Source organism: Polypterus senegalus, chromosome 7 (assembly GCF_016835505.1).
Source record: "Polypterus senegalus isolate Bchr_013 chromosome 7, ASM1683550v1, whole genome shotgun sequence".
Taxonomy (NCBI): domain Eukaryota; kingdom Metazoa; phylum Chordata; class Cladistia; order Polypteriformes; family Polypteridae; genus Polypterus; species Polypterus senegalus.
The window spans coordinates 164,476,616-164,496,466 of NC_053160.1; the positions used below are offsets into that span (position 1 = coordinate 164,476,616).

The window sequence follows — 19,851 nt, forward strand, 5'->3', positions numbered from 1 at the left end:
AAAAACATGCTTTAAAACAAATACACAAAATATGCCTCACTTACAAAATATTTGTATGGATTTTTGTGATTGCCAAACTGAATGTGAAACCAAACTCAGCTGCTTTTCTAAATACCTAGGCAGTTTCAAACTCAGACCTGCACTTTTTTAACTAAACACACGAGGATACAAATGTAGACATTTAACAGAAATGCTACACATGAATGAAACATTAATAACATTCCAGAAATAAATAAAATTTAAAAAATGACAAATCATTGCATACAGAGTAGAATAACTGAAGATCATGAACGCCATTAGCATGCACTTGTAGCTTTGAAATGCATAAGAATTGCAAACTGCATAATAAGAAAATTTTAAAATGAAAATATTTATCTCAATTTTTAAAGATAGTATATAAATAGGAAACTATATGCTGGAGTATTTCTTAAGTTTCATATTTAAAGTTCACTTTTTGCATTAAGATTTTGTACTGTAAAAGAATACTGTTGCATGAAACTGCCGCTCATATTAAAATGCTGTCTGAGGCCTCACCCACGCGCCAGCCCTTCTTGCATGTGTCAAAATGCCCCAGTCTTTAAACACTATGCTGCATTCAAAGAAGATGTATCTGGTTAAAGTATGCTTAACTGCTTTGAAGATGATAAATGTTTGAGAATTAATGCTGATATTTATGCTTTATATTGTTGAGGAACAGGAGAAACCTCACACATGCGATAGTTTAGTTGTATATATGACACTCTCATTGAGAATCATTTAGCTTGACCTGGCTCCTTTATATTTAGTATTCAATAGTTAATATTCAGCATTCCTGACCTTGTGTGGAAAAGATCCTACATGGGAAAATGAAGTCTGCTGCCCACATCTTAGCCATCTGGCAAAGAAACACACGCTGACAAAAATGAATAGGAAGGGCGTCCATTACCCAAGTAGCTGTGTGCTGGCTTTTCTTCCACAACCCGGATTCTTCTAGCACCTGCAGGAATAACCACTGCTTCAACATAACCTGCCGAAGAAATGATACAATGTCAGAGGCTACATGTCATGTCTCAGTTTTATGCCTCTGTTGTTCAATTTTGATTCTTCATTATGTCAATGTTACTGTTGCTGATTATTTGCATTATTCTTTGTTTTGGTTTTGTTTGGGTTTGTCACGGCCTGTGTTACCTTTTGATATGTTTTGTGGGTAGTCCCCCAACATGTAGGGCCACCTGCCAGTCACCGCCAGGAACTGCCCTCCATCCTATAAATCCAGAGGGTCTCCCACAGTACCTGGCGGTCCATGTTGAACGTGCCTGGGATTGGTGAGTTTAATTGTGTTTTGCTGTGCTTTTTGTAATTTTTGGACTTCTTAGTCTGGTTTTGACTTCACCCCTGCTATTCTTTAGCCTTCTGCAACTGCTCCTTGTAGTTTTTCCAAGGATAGAAGTGGAAATTGGTGAAGTCACATACTGCATTCATGTGCTACAGGAGCTGTCAAAGCTCCCACTTTATTGCTTGATTTTTAGGTAGACTTTTTAGGTGAAACACAAGGTAATTTTTGATTAGCTAGTTTTAAATAATTTTATAAAATTACTCTTCAGTGTGGTAGCATAATGATTAATGTCTTACAGGTTTTTCTTCAAGTACTGAAGTTTATTTTCCCATTCTCCAAAGACATGTGTATTATTTTAACAGGCAACACTGGTCGGCGCTAAAAGAAAATCTGTGTACTCTACAGATTTAGATTTGTAGAATCCATTTCTGGAATTCAAATATCTCTACCATAAACCATTTCATTGAGATATCAGATTAAGTGAAAAATGCGTTTTTGACAAAAATAGATTTTTTTAAATAATTTACATTTGTTTTATGGCATAAGTATTTTTTCATGCTCAGAATATTATTTGATTATATCGAGGTGAAGAAATTGACAGTTTTCATCATTGATAATGTTAGTTGAAGTGGAAACAACCCAAAATCAAGTATTTGCTACACGTTTCAGTCAGTGTTTTTATTCCTAATCCTTATTACTTCAAAATAGCCAACAATTTGTATTTAGACGGTTAGAAAGATGTTTTTTAATTGTCCAGTAGAGAAATAAAATGGTTATTTAAATATTTTTAAAGAAATATGCAAGGCCAGATTGATTCATCCATTGGCTTGACCAGGTAACATGTATGCAAGTTTTAAAAAGAGTTTAGGAGGCATTTAAAAGTGTGTGTGTCACAGTCGTATGGGAATACAAAAGCAGAAAACTACAAGGAGATAGCTGAGGGACTCTCTTCCTACCTAGCAATTGGGGGGCAACATGTCATTAAAACCCCATTACCTGCACTTTCATTTAGATTTTATCTCTGAGAGCAATGAAGCAGTCTCTGATGAACATAATGAGAGGTTCCACCAAGACTCTGCTCAAATGGGGAGATGTTACAGTGCAAAGGTGAGTCTGAGTTAGCAGACATCTGTATATATATATACATACAATGATCCCTCGCTACATCGCGCTTCGACTTTCACAGCTTCACTCCATCGCGGATTTAAAATGTAAGCACATCTAAATATATATCATGGATTTTTCGCTGGTTCGCAGATTTCTGCGGACAATGGGTCTTTTAATTTATGGTACATGCTTCCTCAGTTTGCCCAGTTGATTTCATACAAGGGACGCTATTGGCGGATGGCTGAAAAGCTACCCAATCAGAGCACGTATTACGTATTAAATAAAACTCCTCAATGATATACGATATGCTTCCCGCGCGGTGCTTCTCACACTTGAAAGCTCTAACAGCCCATATTGATTTTTGATTGTTTGCTTTTCTCTGTCTCTCTCACTCTCTCTGACATTCTCTGCACCTGACGGAGGGGGTGTGAGTAGAGGGGCTGTTTGCTGAATGCTGAAATACTACCTTCACATTGATCCCTTCATTGCGGATGCTTTATCGTACAGCCCTATTGATTTTTGCTTGTTTACTTCTCTCTCTCTCTCTCTGACATTCTCTGCTCCTGACGCGCACTCCTTTGAAGAGGAAGATATGTTTGCATTCTTTTAATTGTGAGAAAGAACTGTCATCTCTGTCTTGTCATGGAACACGGTTTAAACTTTTGATTAAAGGGTGTTATTTCATGTCTAGAGGGCTCTAATAATGTTAAAAAAACGTATTTAGAAGGTCGTAAACAGGTTTTCTATGCTCTAACTGCAAAAATATTATATTTATAAATAAAGAATCCTACTTCGTGGAAATTCATTTATCTGTCTGGAGTGGATTAACCAACATAAACAAGGGTCTACTGTATAACTGTGCGGAGAACATTTATAAACAGTGTGGCAGAGTTTCTAAGGGCTTAAAATATACAAAAATAACCATACAAACATGGTTTCTTTCTAAGGGCTTAAAATATACAAAAATAACCAGTAGGGAGTCATGGACAACCTAGTTTTATACACATGGTTTCTACGAAGAGTCATATGTGCCCTATAACCCGATTTTCGTCCTAGGAGGGGTTCTGGAACTCAACCGAACTTCGAAAAGGATTACTACCTATATGATATATATATAGTGGACTGGGGATTGGGAACACTTCTGGGTCAGGGAATATAAAAGGAGATGGAGCCCTCCTGCAGTATGGAGCTCAGCTGGGTGGAAGGGTGGCGATGCGTCTGTGAGTGATGGAGAGTTTATTGTAGTGATTATTGTTTGGTTAATGAGTATTGTGGAGGAGAGGATGCTTTGTGCACTGTGGAAGATAAATAAAGTCAACTTGTGGACTTTTATCTGGTATCTGGAGTCGTGGGAGGGGTTCAAGGACAGCAAGTGAGCGAACTAAGTGTCACAATATATATATTTATTTTGCAGACCAGTGTAACTGGCACCAAATGAGTGAGTGTGGATGTGTGCCTTAGAATATACCTTGATATTGAATGGTGCCCTGTCTAGGGTTGGTTCTAGCCTTGAACATTGGCATCTGTAACACTGAACTGGGTTAGGTAAGTTTGTTAATGATGGCTGAATCAATTTTCATTATCCAGTTATGGCTCTGCCTCAACTCAGGGTCATGAGCTTCACATACCACCCTGGATGGTGATATTTACCTGCTCCTCTGGTCTGGTTGAACTCCCCTTTGATGACTTTGCAGGACTTCCCATTTCCATTGCACACACCACAGTGGTCTTCTATTGCTAGTGACCCAAACATTCCATCACAACCTGCTTTCTGTGCAAAAAAAAAATAAAACAATGAACCATTACTTCTGGACAGGAGATGAAGTTAAAATGTTACCCTGCTTACCATTGGATGTCACATAAATGTCTGTCACCTTCAGAAGGAAGCAGGAGTCAATCCTGGTGACAGCAGTAGGGACATCTGTGTGATTCTCTGGTCAGATAAGGTGTACTGTATGTAGCACCTACCCAAGTAAATTTGTCTTCAAACAGTAGGACTTTGTTGCAGCCTTTACAAAGTTCAGAAAACTTGGATGCTGAACCTCCTCCATCTCTGTTCTTCTACCTGTTTATCACTCAACAGTAATCTTTTAATTTATGACAACTCTTAGTTTTAATAAATAGTAGACATTGTTTAAACCTGCAGACGCTGATGTTATACGTGATGTTGAAATCTACTGTGACTGTGATTATTTCTTGAGCTTCACTGATGACAATATCACTTGTATTTACCTCTCTGAACACAACCATTTCCTGCACAACTACCCACTTAAATTAAACCTATGGATTACTGTGAATGGGTGTGTTACACTGGCATATTCCCCAGGACTTGCATTACACATCTGCAGTAACACAACTCCTGGAGCTGACATTTAAAGTAATAATGCAAATCTTTTCAATTATTAGTAATATCAACATTTCGATCAGGCAACAAGCAGTAAATTAAGGGTCTCTGAAGGCCAAAGTGATTGCAATTTTCGAGTTAAACCATTGGTCTTAAGCCAAACATCATCCTTTAATTGTGCTCTTATTCACACAATAATTGTGACTGCTTTACATAACAACTTTTGGCTGTAAGCAGCCTTATATCAAATCCAGAGGAGATTTTGCCATTTTTCTACTCATTCTACAAACTTAAAATGACATGTGCACCAGACATGATAACAGCAGTCCATGACTGCTTCACTCTGTGGTTATCAGCAAATCATTAACTTGCTAAGCCACGCACTATCAAAACAATTTCAACAGTATGGTGTAGTAGAAGAGTTGAAAGACATCCAAAGAAATTCTTTCATTTTAGTAGTTTAGGAACTGTCAAGGGGGAGGTGAAGCATATCAGGAATATGAAAGGGAATTAAAATATACCAACAAGTAAACAGAAAATGCTAAACCTGTAGTTTTAATGACACTTACACTTGTGAAGAAGTGGATGGTCTATGTCAGTAACAGGGACTACTACTGAGTGGTCTGGAAATTGTAGAGGGAGATGTGCTGCTTAGATTAAATAGGCTAAAAATCTAGCAAATTTCTATGATCCGGACAGTAAAATACACTAAATAACAAGCTATTTACTGTAAGTATGGAGATAGGTGGAAGGATAGATAATCTAGGATCAAGAATCAGTTGACTCATTGCAGAGAGACTTGGATTCTATAGAGGCCTGAGTAGATTTGTTGCAGATGAAGTTTAATGTAAGTGCAAGTAAGGTATTGCATTTAGGAAGTAAAAAGGTTTGAATACAAAGTAAAGGGTCTAAAACATGAAAGTATCTCTTATGAGAAGGAACTGGGAGTCATAGTGGACTCATCACTATATCCAGACAGGGTAGAGAAGCCATCAAGAAGGCAAACAGAATGTTAGGTTGTATGGCGCCCTGATGTGTACAGTAAATGTCAAAGGAAGATATGCTTAAGCTTTATAACTCACTAGTGAGGCCTCACCTGGAGTACTATATGTAGTATTGCTCTCCGGGCTACAAAAAAGACATAGCAGCATTAGAAAAAGCCTAGTTAAGAGTGACTAAGCTGATTCTAGGACTGCAGGGAATGAGTTATAAGGAAAGGTGGAAAGAGTTGAACCGTTAAGGTTAATCAAACAGAGATTAGTAGATGACATGATCGAAGTGTTTAAAAATTATCAAAGGAATTAGTACAGTTCAGACAGATTGTTAATTTAAAATGAAATCAACAAGAACCAGGGGCACAGTTGAAAACTTGTTAAGGGAAAATTTCACACAAATTTTTGAAAGTTTTTCTTCAAACAGAGAGCAACAGATAGATACATGGAATAAATTACCAACTGCTGTAGAAGGTTAGACGTGATGTTATTTTGGAGAAATTAAGTAGATAGGATTGGTGAGCTTTGTTGGGCTGAATGGCCTGTTATTGTCAAACTTTTTCTAATGTACAGCTGTTATAAAGTACATAGTAGTCTTTGGATAAGGTGCGATAAAAGTAAACTTAATATGCTAGTTTTATTTAGTTAGCCAACCATTACTTAATCTCCTTAAGGGTAGAAGGGCTAATAACTTAACATCCTAGCAGTAACCAACCCTAACAACATAAACTCTGCTTACCTCATAAGGGGCCAATTTAGAGCAGCCAATCAAACTAACCCACAACTTTGGGAAGAAAAAAGGAAACCTGAGTGCCTGGAGGAAAATTTACGCAAACACCTGGAGAACATGCAAAGGCCATAAAGACAGCATCCATAATAATAAACATTTATTTATAAAGGACATTTTAAAAACACTTGAGTCTCACCCGAAGTGCTGTACAGCATTAAAAGAATACTGTATAACACAGAATAAAAAGCAAACTCAGCACATCAACAAAACAAAACATTTCAACACAGAAAATGCTTGCCATTGAACAACATTCAATAACTTTAAGCTGATTTATCCTTATTCAAAAGATATTGAAAGTGTATATCTTAACCCTGGACTTAAAAATGTGACCGATGATACAGATCTTAATTTGAAGAACATGCTATTCCAATGTCTAGGGGCCATGACAGAAAAGCTTGGTCACCCTTTTTACTTCCACCTGGCTTGAGGCACAAGGAGCAAAAGCTGATAATGAAGACCTGATTGAACAAGATTTGTAGTTTGAGAGTTGTAAGCACATTAATAATATCAGAAGGCCCCAAGCCGCTGAGCTCTTTAAAAGCCAACAGTGACCTCGAACTGTATCCTAAAATGAAATGGAAGCCAATGCAATGAGCCTCACACTGGAGTGATTTGTTCCTTTTTCCTAATGGCAGCCAGCAATTGTGCACCAGCATTCTGAGCCAACTCTGTAGGTGTGACACAACAGACTGCCTCATACCTACATAAAGAGAGTGACGGTAATCGAAGCGAAACATAATAAAATTTGATTCGTTTTTCTAGATCAGTATGAGAGAGAAATGATTTTGTTTTATCCTAAGTTGAAAAAAAATGCTTTTTACAAATTAATTGATCAGTTGTTCAAAATTAAGCTCAGGATCAAAATCAATAACAATATTCAAAGCCTGTGGTTTCATGGATAAGAAAAAAGAGCCAAGCACCTGTGATAGAATGTCCACCAAATACAATAACCTCCGTCTTGTCATCATTCAGCTGTGCTCAAATGTCTTACCCTCCTCTGGTTCCCGGACACTGACCACTAGAGTAACTTTGCCGCTCAAACACCCTGCAGAATTAAAATGCACTATCATCATTTTTATCTACAGTGGTGTTTGATGATTATCTCCTGATTGTTGCCAATGCAACATTTAAGGCTTGAGTATTTAACCATAGAACACCTCTACCACGTACATGGAAATTTTCATTATAGCAACTCCAAGGAAATGAGGAAATTTTAGCTACAGCCATTAAATTGGTAAATTAAGAAATAAAACAGTAATCCATGCTTTAAATGTCAAAATTCAATACCCCATACAACAATAGAAAGCAGGCAATTACACATCCACAGTTCACCAGTCCATCGGTGTTAGGCAGAAACAACCTTGGATAGAGTGTCAGTCCATTGTGGGCCACTTTTATCCCCAATCTGCATAACGTCTAGTTCCTTAGGATTGATGGGCCATGAACACGCTTCTACAATTTATGGTTACAGGGTGACCTCTCCCAGCATCTTTGGACATAAGATTAGAGTTCATCCTGAATGCAACTTTAGGGCACACTCATGCACACACTCATACTACTGATAGAAGGATCTGGAGACCATCCTGATTCTATCGAGGTAAGTGATACCAGTCTGGGATGAGAGGGGGTGCTCACACTAACTGTCTCTACTTTTACACCTACAGCTCCAAGAAGCCAACAAGTGAGGGCAACTAACCTGACTGCAGCACCCACAGCTGCATCTGCCCCTTCCAGTCGGAGCTCAATAAAACCAGACAGTCCCCAGAGGATGGTGTCTGATATTGGACCACAGTGTTGTTCAAGCCTTCCTGAATTAAGGAGCGTTTTGTTTGATTGAGCTAAAACAACGTCTTTTTTTTTTTCTTTTGGTGCCATCGTGCCCAGGTTTTGTTTTACTTTGCTTTATTAAGCAGGAACACCTGGTTGGTGCCCCTACATTTCGAAGTGACCTGTACAATTCTGTCCTCCATCCACACCACATATTTTTTCATTAAACTCTTTAAATCATGACCCTGACAAGACAAAACAGAAGTAAACAACACTCGTATCCTCCCATTTTTAGGTTACAGCTGCAGTAATTACATTAAAGCCTTAGTTACACCCTTTATTTACTAACTTTTAGAGAAGATCCAAACTCCGCTGAACACACCCCAGGGCAGAAGGAGTTGGTATTGCACTTCACTTTAGCCGCATGAACCCTTGCTGAACAGAGCTATTATAATGAAAGTGACATGTCTACTACAAACGTAAGAGTGCAGTGCTGGCAGATGAAGAGACTCACTCGGGGTCTGACCTCAGAAGTGGTCCATTCTTTTAGATACGAGCTCATGGTGCCCGCCCAAACTATATAAAAACTCACAAAACTCCATTATACGAGTCTCTACAAATGTGGATGACTGCATTGTTCATATTTCATTAGTGGATTAAAACGATAAGCCAAACAGAAATGTATTAGTTTATAATTTCTGTCAAAGCATAACAAATCAAGGAGCTGGTGACCTGAGACATTCACCTTTCATATTTCCTGAATTTCCGTACAAACACAGGCCCATCATTGCCCATGCTGCTCATCTGTGATACTGTGGGGAGATGTCTGCTTCACATCTGTGTTTACTAAATGCTGTCTTCTAAAGTATGAATTATATTAAAATGCCTTCACTTCCAAAGTGCTAATGACTGCTTTCAATGAACAGGCTAAAGGTCATCCAAACTGTAAATAGTTTTATTCTGCCATCAGCATTCTTAGTAAAAGCAGGAAACTCCCTCATTTCTCCCAAATTACTTTTCTTCATGAGGAGATGAAGTGCTCCTCTGCCCTCCAGGCAATTTAAAAAGAGAAATCATTAATTTTTTTTTTTAAACAGAGGGCACCCAGGCTAGAAAACCTACAACAATGCAGATAGTCAACACCAAGGGAGTTGTGGACCTCTACTGATTCTGCAGGTATTGACTAAGAAAATAGAGATGCTAACACGGAGACACTTCATAAATCACTGAGCTGCAAACAACATTTTGAATGTGCCATGCTGAGATTCTACAAGTAGTGCTGATGCAAACGATGAAAGAACTAATTCTGAAGGCCGAAAAATGAAGGCACTAAAAGGGGCAAGGCAAACAATAGTCATAAAAAACAGCATGAGGTCAAAATCAAGGAGAACAACAAGTACCAAAAGTACAACCCTGTTTGCAAAAATGTTAGACACTGTATAAAATATAAATAAAAATTGGTAAGCAATGATCTTCAAATCATTTAAGATCTAGATTCAATTGAAAACATTACAAAGGCAACATATCAGAAGTTGAAATTGAAAAATGTTATTGTTTTATGAAAAATATATGGTTATTTCGAATTTGACTGGGCAACACATTTCTAGAAAGATGTGACAGGAGCAACAAAAGACTGGAAAGGTTGTGTAATGCAAAAAAAAAACTTGATGAAACATCTCACAAGTAATCAGGTGAATGGCAACGGGTCTGTCACATGATTGGGTATAAAAAGAGCATCCCAGAAAAGCGGAGTCTCTCAGAAGTGAAGATGGTTGACAGGTTCGCCACTCTAAAACACTGTGCCAGCAATTTAAGAATAGCAAGCCTCCTCAGGCATTTTAATCAAGATATTTTAGTCAAGTCTTGAGAGGAAAAAAAGGATCTAGTCATGTACGACATAAACTAAATAGGCTGAATAATTACAGCATGCTGTCCAGGACCTCACAGATGTTCAAAAAATTGGCTTATTAAAAATGATGGAGATTATTGCACATGTTTTTGCGTTATTAATAGGTATGATATTTGGTAATGATAGTTATTAGTTTAGAAGTTCTGCCACAATTGGTAGCCCCCTGAATATAAAAGCTCTGAAGCTCAGGCATCTGAAGCATAAACCAGGCTGAAAACAATCCGGTTACATGGGTGGGCTGGGAAGTGCAGGGTCCAAGAATCAAAACTACGAGGGGATAAATCTAGGAAGGGGTTGTGTAAACCTTTTACAACATATACAAAAAACATATTTTAGGTAGGTTTTATTTGGATTAGGATTTTCTTCCATTTATTTAGTTTTTGAGTTTCACAGTATCATGTAAAAACAAACTGTCACATATTGTGGTTATGCAAATCATCATATTATGGGCACGCTGTATTTTATATTGTGGAACAGGACCCGGACACAGATAGATGGACAACGGTTTCGCACCCAACACACTCATTTTATTTACTGTAATATTTACAGTTTTGTCAGTGCACCGATCCCCCAAAGTCCAGGCCTCACAGTCACCGATGTCTTCATTCTGGCCCCCTCCACTCCTCTCTCCATCTCCGTCCTCTTCCACCCGACTCTTGCTACTGAATGAAGGGAGGCGGCCCCTTATATACAAGCCCGAATGGGCTCCAGCTTCTTCCCTGCGATTCTCCGCGGGGACACCCCCATGTGGCGGAAGTGCCGGCTGTGCACCCGGAAGCCCTCCAGGTGTTCCCAGTCTTCTTCTTCACCACTTCCTGGTGTGGCGGAAGTGCTGTGGTCCAGGGTTCTTCAGGCACCGGGGCGCCCACTGGCGGTGGCCATGGGCCCCTACAGGGTTGGGCTTCCAAGCCCTCTACCCGTGGCCCCCAACACAACCAGGGCGGTCCCCCCTCGTAGTCTGGAGGAGGCACAAGCCCTCCTCCGCTCCTCCTGGGCGTCCTGGCTGGGCTCTACCCCCAGCCGCATGCCACAATATACACATATACATGTACACTCTATAGTACGTAGTATATGTGTGTCATATATAGAAGATATATTCAGTATATCCACTCATTGTCTAAACCCACTTATCCAAAGTAGTTGTGGTTAGTGCTATTTTTACTATTTTTATTGGTTTTCTTGCACTTCTGCATTTTTAGTGTTATGATCATGATGTTATCGCAGCACTATTTTTGTGTTTATTTTTTTGTGGTCGCCTCCATGCCAGTTGTCAACCATATGATCACTAGTGTTGTTATGCTTAGCGTCATCATGCTGTCCTGTTTAAAAATGGGGTGAGGCGGGGGAGTGACATGGACATTTGTGTACTGGAATCTCTCATACAAATTTAAAAAAAAAAAAAAACCTTTGCACTTTAATGAGGAGAAATCAAACCCAGATGGTGGAAGGAAATTTTGCTTGCTCTCTTTTGAATTTGGATTTAATTTTTGTGTATTGGATTTCAGATGATCTCTACTTTTCACTGCTCTATGAACTTTTTGCCTGTTACTGGCCTCATCTATGTGTTTTTCTTATTGTTGGTGAAAGGGCACTTCCAAGAAGACCTTAGTGCTAGGATTCTGCCTGGCCCTAAGCTTGTGTTTTCCTGTCCTGCCTCTTTGACTCTGCTTATTGCCTGCCATATTTAGTGCCATCTGCCAATGGCATTGCATCCATCAGGCTACCAGAGATCATAACATACATAAACTTGAATAGTGTGCAGATATATATTTTTTTCAAGGCAAAGTGATGACTCTGAGGCTAGGGATCTGCGCCAGCAATTGGAAGGTTGCTGTTTTGAATTCCGTAAATGCCAGAACTGATTCCACTCCCTCTGGCCCTTCGGCAAGGCCTTTGTATTATTTTTGTGTGTAAATATTATATATATATATATATAGCTTGTCACACATGTGCGCATGGGAGGCAGTTAAAGGGCTTGAGTAAGGGCAGTTCCGAATCATACCGGTATTTGGCAGAGTGCACTGACCCTTTTTCTCCCTTGCCTGCAGACCATTCACGGGAGATTCCACCCGGCCGTCTTTGACGTCACTTCCGGGTCCGAGCCTATGGAAGAAGACCTTGCCGACTCCGGCCCCTGTGATGTCAGTTTCAGGCTCGAACCTATGGCTGAAGACCTTCCTGAGCCCGACCCCTTTGATCTCACTTCCTGTCTTCCCCTTTAAAAGCCTCCACCTTTTCCCTATTCCCTCAGTTCTGTTTTGGACTCGGTTTTGTGCACAGCAGTGCAATCATTTAAAACGACAATTTGCAGCCCATGAACGTATTTTTTCCTAAAATATAATTAATAGTTACTTCTGCAGAACAGCATACCAGATAAACCTGGAAGACTCATTCCCACAATTATGTTATTTTGAATTGGAGAGCCACCTCATTCATTGGTCAAGAATCCTGAATTCAATTCAGAAGCATAGAATTATGGGAATGCATCTTTTCTGGTTGATCTTGTCTGCAAGTTTTCCAGAAGTTAGTATTTATAACATTTTAGCAAGAAGTATATGCATTCAATCCAAATCTTTGTCATGCTCTTTCACTTTAGATTTACCCAGGTAAGCTACACATCCAGCACCATGAAAATCAAATCCTCTATATTCACTTTATTGAAATATGGTTTTCTTGCGTGTAGGGAGATTAATCCAGTCAGGGAAGGGCCACATAATAAGCACAAAGCAATCTAAGTGTGATGCATTTTCAAAACTCTTCATTTTTCACTCATCGACACTGTAACATTTTTAGAGATATGAGACTCTGAAGAGCGTATTCAGAAGTTTTTGTTTTCGAGGGTTAAAAACGTCAAAGTGTGGACAAAAGATAAAAACATAGACTAATGCGCTAATGGTGGCGCAGTGGGTAGCGCTGCTGCCTCGCAGTAAGGAGGCCTGGGTTCGCTTCCCGGGTCCTCCCTGCGTGGAGTTTGCATGTTCTCCCCGTGTCTGCATGGGTTTCCTCCCACAGTCCAAAGACAGGCAGGTTAGGTGCATTGGTGATCCTAAATTGTCCCTAGTGTGTGCTTGATGTGTGTGTGTGCCCTGCAGTAGGCTGGCACTCTGCCTGGGCTTTGTTCCTGCCATGCGCCCTGTGCTGGCTGGGATTGGCTCCAGCGGACTCCTGTGACCCTGTGTTAGGATACAGCGGTTTGGACAATGACTGACTGACTGATAAGATGGCTTCCCACTTCTTAGCATTTTTGCAGTACCATGAGATTGACCCAACTTTTGAATAATATAACATTTTTTTAATTGCTATTTTCTGTGCGCACCAGCTTCCTGAACTGTTTCTGCAAAAAACTTTAAAGAATCACAGGGAAAACACTGATTCAAACGGCCAAGAGTGGAACATGTAACATGTGAGCTTAACAGTGGCTGACAAATTACCTTTTTTTTCCATTTTTTATATTATCTGAGAATACAAAAAATGGAGATTGTTGAGACATATATTTCAATAAATCCTGCCTTGCGCCCTGTGTTGGCTGGAATTGGCTCCAGCAGACCCCCGTGACCCTGTAGTTAGGATATAGCAGGTTGGATAATGGATGGATGGATCTTTCAGAATACTCTTGCTGCAAGCAGAATTAATGAGTATATTGAGAATATACAACCCCAAATCAAAAAAGTTGGGACAGTGTGGAAAATGTGAATAAAAAAATAAAGCAGTAATTTACAAATTTCCCTTAACTTTTATTTCATTGCAGACAGTATGAACACAAGATAATTCATGTTTTTTTTGGTCAACATCATTTGATTTGTAAATAAACATCCATTCTTGCCATTCAGGCTTACAACACATTCCAAAAAAAGTTGGGATGGGGGCAATTCAGGGGTAGTAATGAGGTATAATAACTAAATAATGATGTGATTTGAAACTGGTGATGTTAACAGGTGATTGCAATCATGATTCGGTACAAAAGCAGCATCGAGGAAAGGCCTACTCCTTTAGGAGCAAAGATGGGCAGAGGATCGCCAGTTTGCCACCAAGTGCGGGCAAAAATCTTTGTAATGATTAAAAAAAAACGTTTCTCCGAGACCGATAGGAAGAGATTTGGGCATTTCTCCCTCTACAGTGCATAACATAGTGAAAAGAATCAGGGAATCTGGAGAAATTACCATGCACAAAGGCCAAGGGTGCAAGCCTAAACTGAAAGGCCGTGATCTCCGAGCCCTCAGACGGCACTGCATAAAAAAATGTCATTCATCAATAAATAATGTAACTGCGAGGGCTCAGGACTACTTCAGGAAGTCACTCTCACAGTACGTAGTTACATTAGGAAATGCCAGCTAAAACTGTACTGTGCCAAAAGGAAGCCCTACATAAATAGTGTCCAGAAGCACCGTCGACTTCTCTGGGCTCGGAGGCATCTGGGATGGTCCATTGTGCAGTGGAAACGTGTATTGTGGTCAGACGAATCGGTTTTTCACATCTTTTTTGGAAGAAATGGACGCCGTGTTCTGTGGACCAAAGAGGAAAAGGACCATCCAGACTGTTACCAGATACAAGTCCAAAAGCCAGGGTCTGTCATGGTATGGGGATGTGTCAGTGCCTTCGGCAAAGGTAACTTGCACTTCTGCGATGGCACCATCAATGCTGAGAAGTATATCTCAATTTTGGAGGAACAAATGCTGCCTTCAAGACGACGTCTTTTCCAGGGCTGCTCATGCTTATTTCAGCAAGACAATGCCAAACCACATACTGCGCGCATAACAAAGGCATGGCTGCGTAAGAAGAGGGTGCGGATACTTGAGTGGCCTGCTTGCAGCCCTGATTTGTCTCCTATAGAGAATGTTTGGCGCATTTTGAAACGAAAAATGTGTCAACGAAGACACAGCACTGTTGCGCACCTAAAACATTGTTTGCAGGAAGAATGGGCCAAACTTACACCTGCAACACTTAGTCACTTGATTTCTTCAATGCCTAAATGTCTTTTAAGTGTTGTTAAAAGACAGGGGAACTGTACAAAGTGGTAAATGCTGTACTGTCCCAACTTTTTTAAAAATGTGTTGCAAGCCTGAATGGCAAGAATGGATATTTATTTATAAATCAAATGATGTTGACGAAAAAAATCATGAATTATTTTGTGTTCATACTGTCTACAATGAAATAAAATTTGAGGAGAATTTATAACTTGCTTTTTTCTTTTTTTATTCACATTTTTCACACTGTCCCAACTTTTTCTGATTTGGGGTTGTATTTATGAAACTACTGCTCATGCCACCAGTGAATTCAGACTTATTCAGTATTCACAGCTTGGTAAAATATAAATTACTGAATGATCCAAAGTGCTTCAATCATGTCGACTGCTACTTGTAAATGAAGAGTGTTTCTTAATTTAGGGTTATGTTGAGGGTAGCACAGTGATTAGCACTGCATCCTTGCAAATGTTTTGGACTCAAACTGCAGACCAGCTTACTGTCCATGTGGAGATGGCAAATTCTTGTTACTTGGAAAAGTTAGCTTTTTCACTTTTCTTCTCTCAGTCACCATCACACTTCCCTCCTCCCCTGATCTGACCCTAACTAACAGCGCCAGCATAAATTTACACCCGATCTGATGCTGTTCATTTTCAAATAATATTGCATTAGTACCGTGATGTTTTCTGATTGGTACTATTCAGGTCATAAAATTATTTCTTCAAAATGTCACATATATTTGTCTCTTTCTTTTTCTTCTCCAGTGCTGTGTTGACATCATGGACCAGAAGGCGTGAGCTTATTCAGTGCGAGCAGGAGCATGCAGGTGGCCGGTTGCTTGTGCTATAACATGTACTGTGCAAGGCATGTATGGGGTCCACTGAGAGAAGAAGAGTGTTCATGGCTCACCTTGCAGAGGAACTTCACTTCTTACAAGAAAAGGCGATGGAAAAAGAAAAGGAGGCTGCAACATCGACAAGCTTCTGTTCCAAGACAGCCACTTCCCTCAGGAAAGCAAACTCAGTCAGTGTCAGGTGCCCCTTCAATATAATAGGAACCACAGCATAGAGAGAAGTGTGTACATTGCAATAGGTACACATTGTAAATGTAGGAAGGACATTTCTTGGGTGTGTGGGAACTGTTAACATTTGAATTTGATTATTGCATAAAGCATTGAACTGACCTCTCTGTACTATTCTTTCCTCTGCATGTCCTGGAGTACAAAAGAAACACCACCATGCACCAAAATGTGGAGACTAAGCAAGATCGGAAAAAAAAAAACTGATTAGAACCACAAGGTCAAGAAGGTCTGCGAATTAATATGAATAATATGAATAATGTTGCATCCGTGCCACAGTGTTTTCCGAAATGTACTATACAGGTCATAAAATGAATAATTCCAAATATCATATATACATATGTCTCTGTTTTTGTCAGTGCGGCTTTGACATCATGGACCATAAGGTGCATACTAATTTAGCGTGAGCAGGAACACTCAATAAAACTGAATAAAAAAACTCAAGTGACAATGAGATACGAAGAAGTCAGATTCACCAGCATTTGTGTATCAGCTTGTATCCCTCCAGATCAGAGAATTTCCAGTTCCATCGTTTCAAAACACCACTCACAGCTATAGTTATTCCCAGTTTCAAATAAAAACTAACAACGTCAGATCTGGGGGTGGGGGGTTGTATCGTGATTGAGACTGAAAGAATAAAAGTAAAAAAAAAACACTAACTTTTACAAGTACTATAAATTTACACCGGCTGTTGCAGATGCAAACCAAATGTATGTTTTTATTGTATAATATTAACAATAAGAGCAGCTCACTTTTCGGCTCACAAAACGGTAAATATATGAGGCAGTCAGAATCGAGCCGGGGGACTCTTGATTACAAGTCAGCAATTCTTACTGCTGTGCCACAGAAGCTGTTGTAGCATCCTTGTACATTTTGTGAAAGTATTTATTTGATCTCTGGAGTTCAGGCCTCACACATTATATAGTTTATGTCTACAATTTGTCATTTATTACTAAAATATGAAAAAAGTTTCTGATTTAACAATGTGTTTTTTCACAGATTATTGTAGAAACGGAACTAAATGAAATGCATGTGTTCCAAATAACGATCTATTATTTCCCTATACAACTCTAGGTACCTAACTCCCAGATAATCAAGGCTGGAACTGGGAGAACTTTGTGCCCGTTCTGCAGCGGTGGGGGGATGGAATAGTAGGCTGCTTGCTGCTTGTCTTGATCGACACATTTTCAAGACAAAAGACGCCAATGGAGAGGTGCAAAGGGATTTAAGTTGGGCCGGATTTACGAATTTTTTCGTAGGTTTTGGTAATTCAAGTGTTGACATTTATATGTATATACGGTTGTTTGTTGTCTGTGATTCAGTTTTGTTTTATGTTTATTTTTATACCTAGGAGTTTTTTTATTATGTTGAATCCAGTACTGTTAGTCCTTTGTTTTGTTCTGTTAGTTTTTTGTTTTGGTTTTATTTTATTTTTCTGGTGTATCTGAATGTCGTGGTAAAATACAACAAATCTTTTATTTTTCTAAGCTTTATTTTATGTTTTTTCTGTGGTGGTGTTTAGTGATACACCACCTAATCTAAGTACTGTGCAGCAATCTGTGTAGCTGGAACAAAAGCAGACAACATCCACTGCATCGAATTTTCCAGGACAAAGCCTAAAACAAGAAAGAACAACTTATTATGTAGACATAATGCCAAGTAAGGTCAAGGTGGTGTTTTGGCCTTGAAACCCCTGCAGGTTTTGTTTTTTTTTTTACCAGCATTCCAGCCTGGAATTGTTTACAATTTTTTTCTGTCCTGCCTGACTGTCTGACCATGGCATTAGACTTATCCACATTATATATAAGGACTGTGCTTTATCTATTATGTATTTGTCAGTGTTATGTAAGTGTGTATTGATTTATTCTTACCATATACAGTTAAGTCCATAAATATTTGGACAGAGACAACTTTTTTCTAATTTTGGTTCTGTACATTATCACAATGAATTATAAATGAAACAACTCAGATGCAGTTGAAGTGCAGACTTTCAGCTTTAATTCAGTGGGGTGAACAAAATGATTGCATAAAAATGTGAGGCAACTAAAGCATTATTTTAACACAATCCCTTTATTTCAGGGGCTCAAAAGTAATTGGACAATTGACTCAAAGGCTATTTCATGGGCAGGTGTGTTCAAGTCCGTCGTTATGTCATATCAATTAAGCAGATGAAAAGGCATGGAGTTGATTTGAGGTGTGGTATTCGCATGTGGAAGATTTTGCTGTGAACAGACAACATGCGGTCAAAGGAGCTCTCCATGCAGGTGAAAGAAGCCATCCTTAAGCTGCAAAAACAGAAAAAAAACATCCAAGAAATTGCTACAATATTATGAGTGGCAAAATCTACAGTTTGGTACATCCTGAGAAAGAAAGCAAGCACTGGTGAACTCAGCAACGCAAAAAGACCTGGACGTCCACGGAAGACAACAGTGGTGGATGATCGCAGAATCATTTCCATGGTGAAGAGAAACCCCTTCACAACAGCCAGCCAAATGAACAACACTCTCCAGGGTGTCGGCGTATCGATATCCAAGTCTACCATAAAGAGAAGACTGCATGAAAGTAAATACAGAGGGTGCACTGCAAGGTGCAAGCCACTCATAAGCCTCAAGAATAGAAAGGCTAGATTGGACTTTGCTAAACAACATCTAAAAAAGCCAGCACAGTTCTGGAAAAACATTCTTTGGACAGATGAAACCAAGATCAACCTCTACCAGAATGATGGCAAGAAAAAAGTATGGAGAAGGCGTGGAACAGCTCATTATCCAAAGCATACCACATCATCTGTAAAACACAGTGGAGGCAAGCAGTGTGATGGCTTGGGCGTGCATGGCTGCCAGTGGCACTGGGACACTAGTGTTTATTGATGATGTGACACAGGACAGAAGCAGCCGAATGAATTCTGAGGTGTTCAGAGACATACTGTCTGCTCAAATCCAGCTAAATGACGTCAAATTGATTGGGCAGCGTTTCATGATACAGATGGACAATGACCCAAAACATACAGCCAAAGCAACCCAGGAGTTTATTAAAGCAAAGAAGTGGAAAATTCTTGAATGGCCAAGTCAGTCACCTGATTTTAACCCAATTGAGCATACATTTCACTTGTTGAAGACTAAGCTTCGGACAGAAAGGCCCACAAACAAACAGCAACTGAAAGCCGATGCAGTAAAGGCCTGGCAGAGCATTAAAAAGGAGAAAACTCAGCATCTGGTGATGTCTATGAGTTCAAGACTTCAGGCTGTCATTGCCAGCAAAGGGTTTTCAACCAACTATTAGAAATGAACATTTCATTTCCAGTTATTTAATTTGTCCAATTACTTTTGAGCCCCTGAAATGAAGGGATTGTGTTAAAATAATGCTTTAGTTGCCTCACATTTTTATGCAATCGTTTTGATCAACCCACTGAATTAAAGCTGAAAGTCTGCACTTCAACTGCATCTGAGTTGTTTCATTTAAAATTCATTGTGGTAATGTACAGAACCAAAATTAGAAAAAAGTTGTCTCTGTCCCAATATTTATGGACCTAACTGTATACTCACATACAAGTCGAGTCTTGAAACCTGAAAAATCAATCATAAAATCAGA

At 39.3% G+C, this 19,851-nt stretch overlaps 1 protein-coding gene across 2 annotated transcripts in view; it reads right to left on the bottom strand.

Annotated features, from left to right (window-relative positions):
* Positions 1-19,851, bottom strand: part of LOC120532961 (A disintegrin and metalloproteinase with thrombospondin motifs 19-like) — a 245,910-nt gene that overhangs the window by 43,140 nt on the left and 182,919 nt on the right. For both annotated transcript variants that reach the window (XM_039759483.1, XM_039759484.1), the window contains exons 15-16: positions 4,073-4,193; positions 926-1,006 (exon numbers count right to left, since the gene is read on the bottom strand). In XM_039759483.1, coding sequence (XP_039615417.1) covers positions 926-1,006; positions 4,073-4,193 — 202 coding nt within the window. The remainder of the gene's footprint in view (positions 1-925; positions 1,007-4,072; positions 4,194-19,851) is intronic.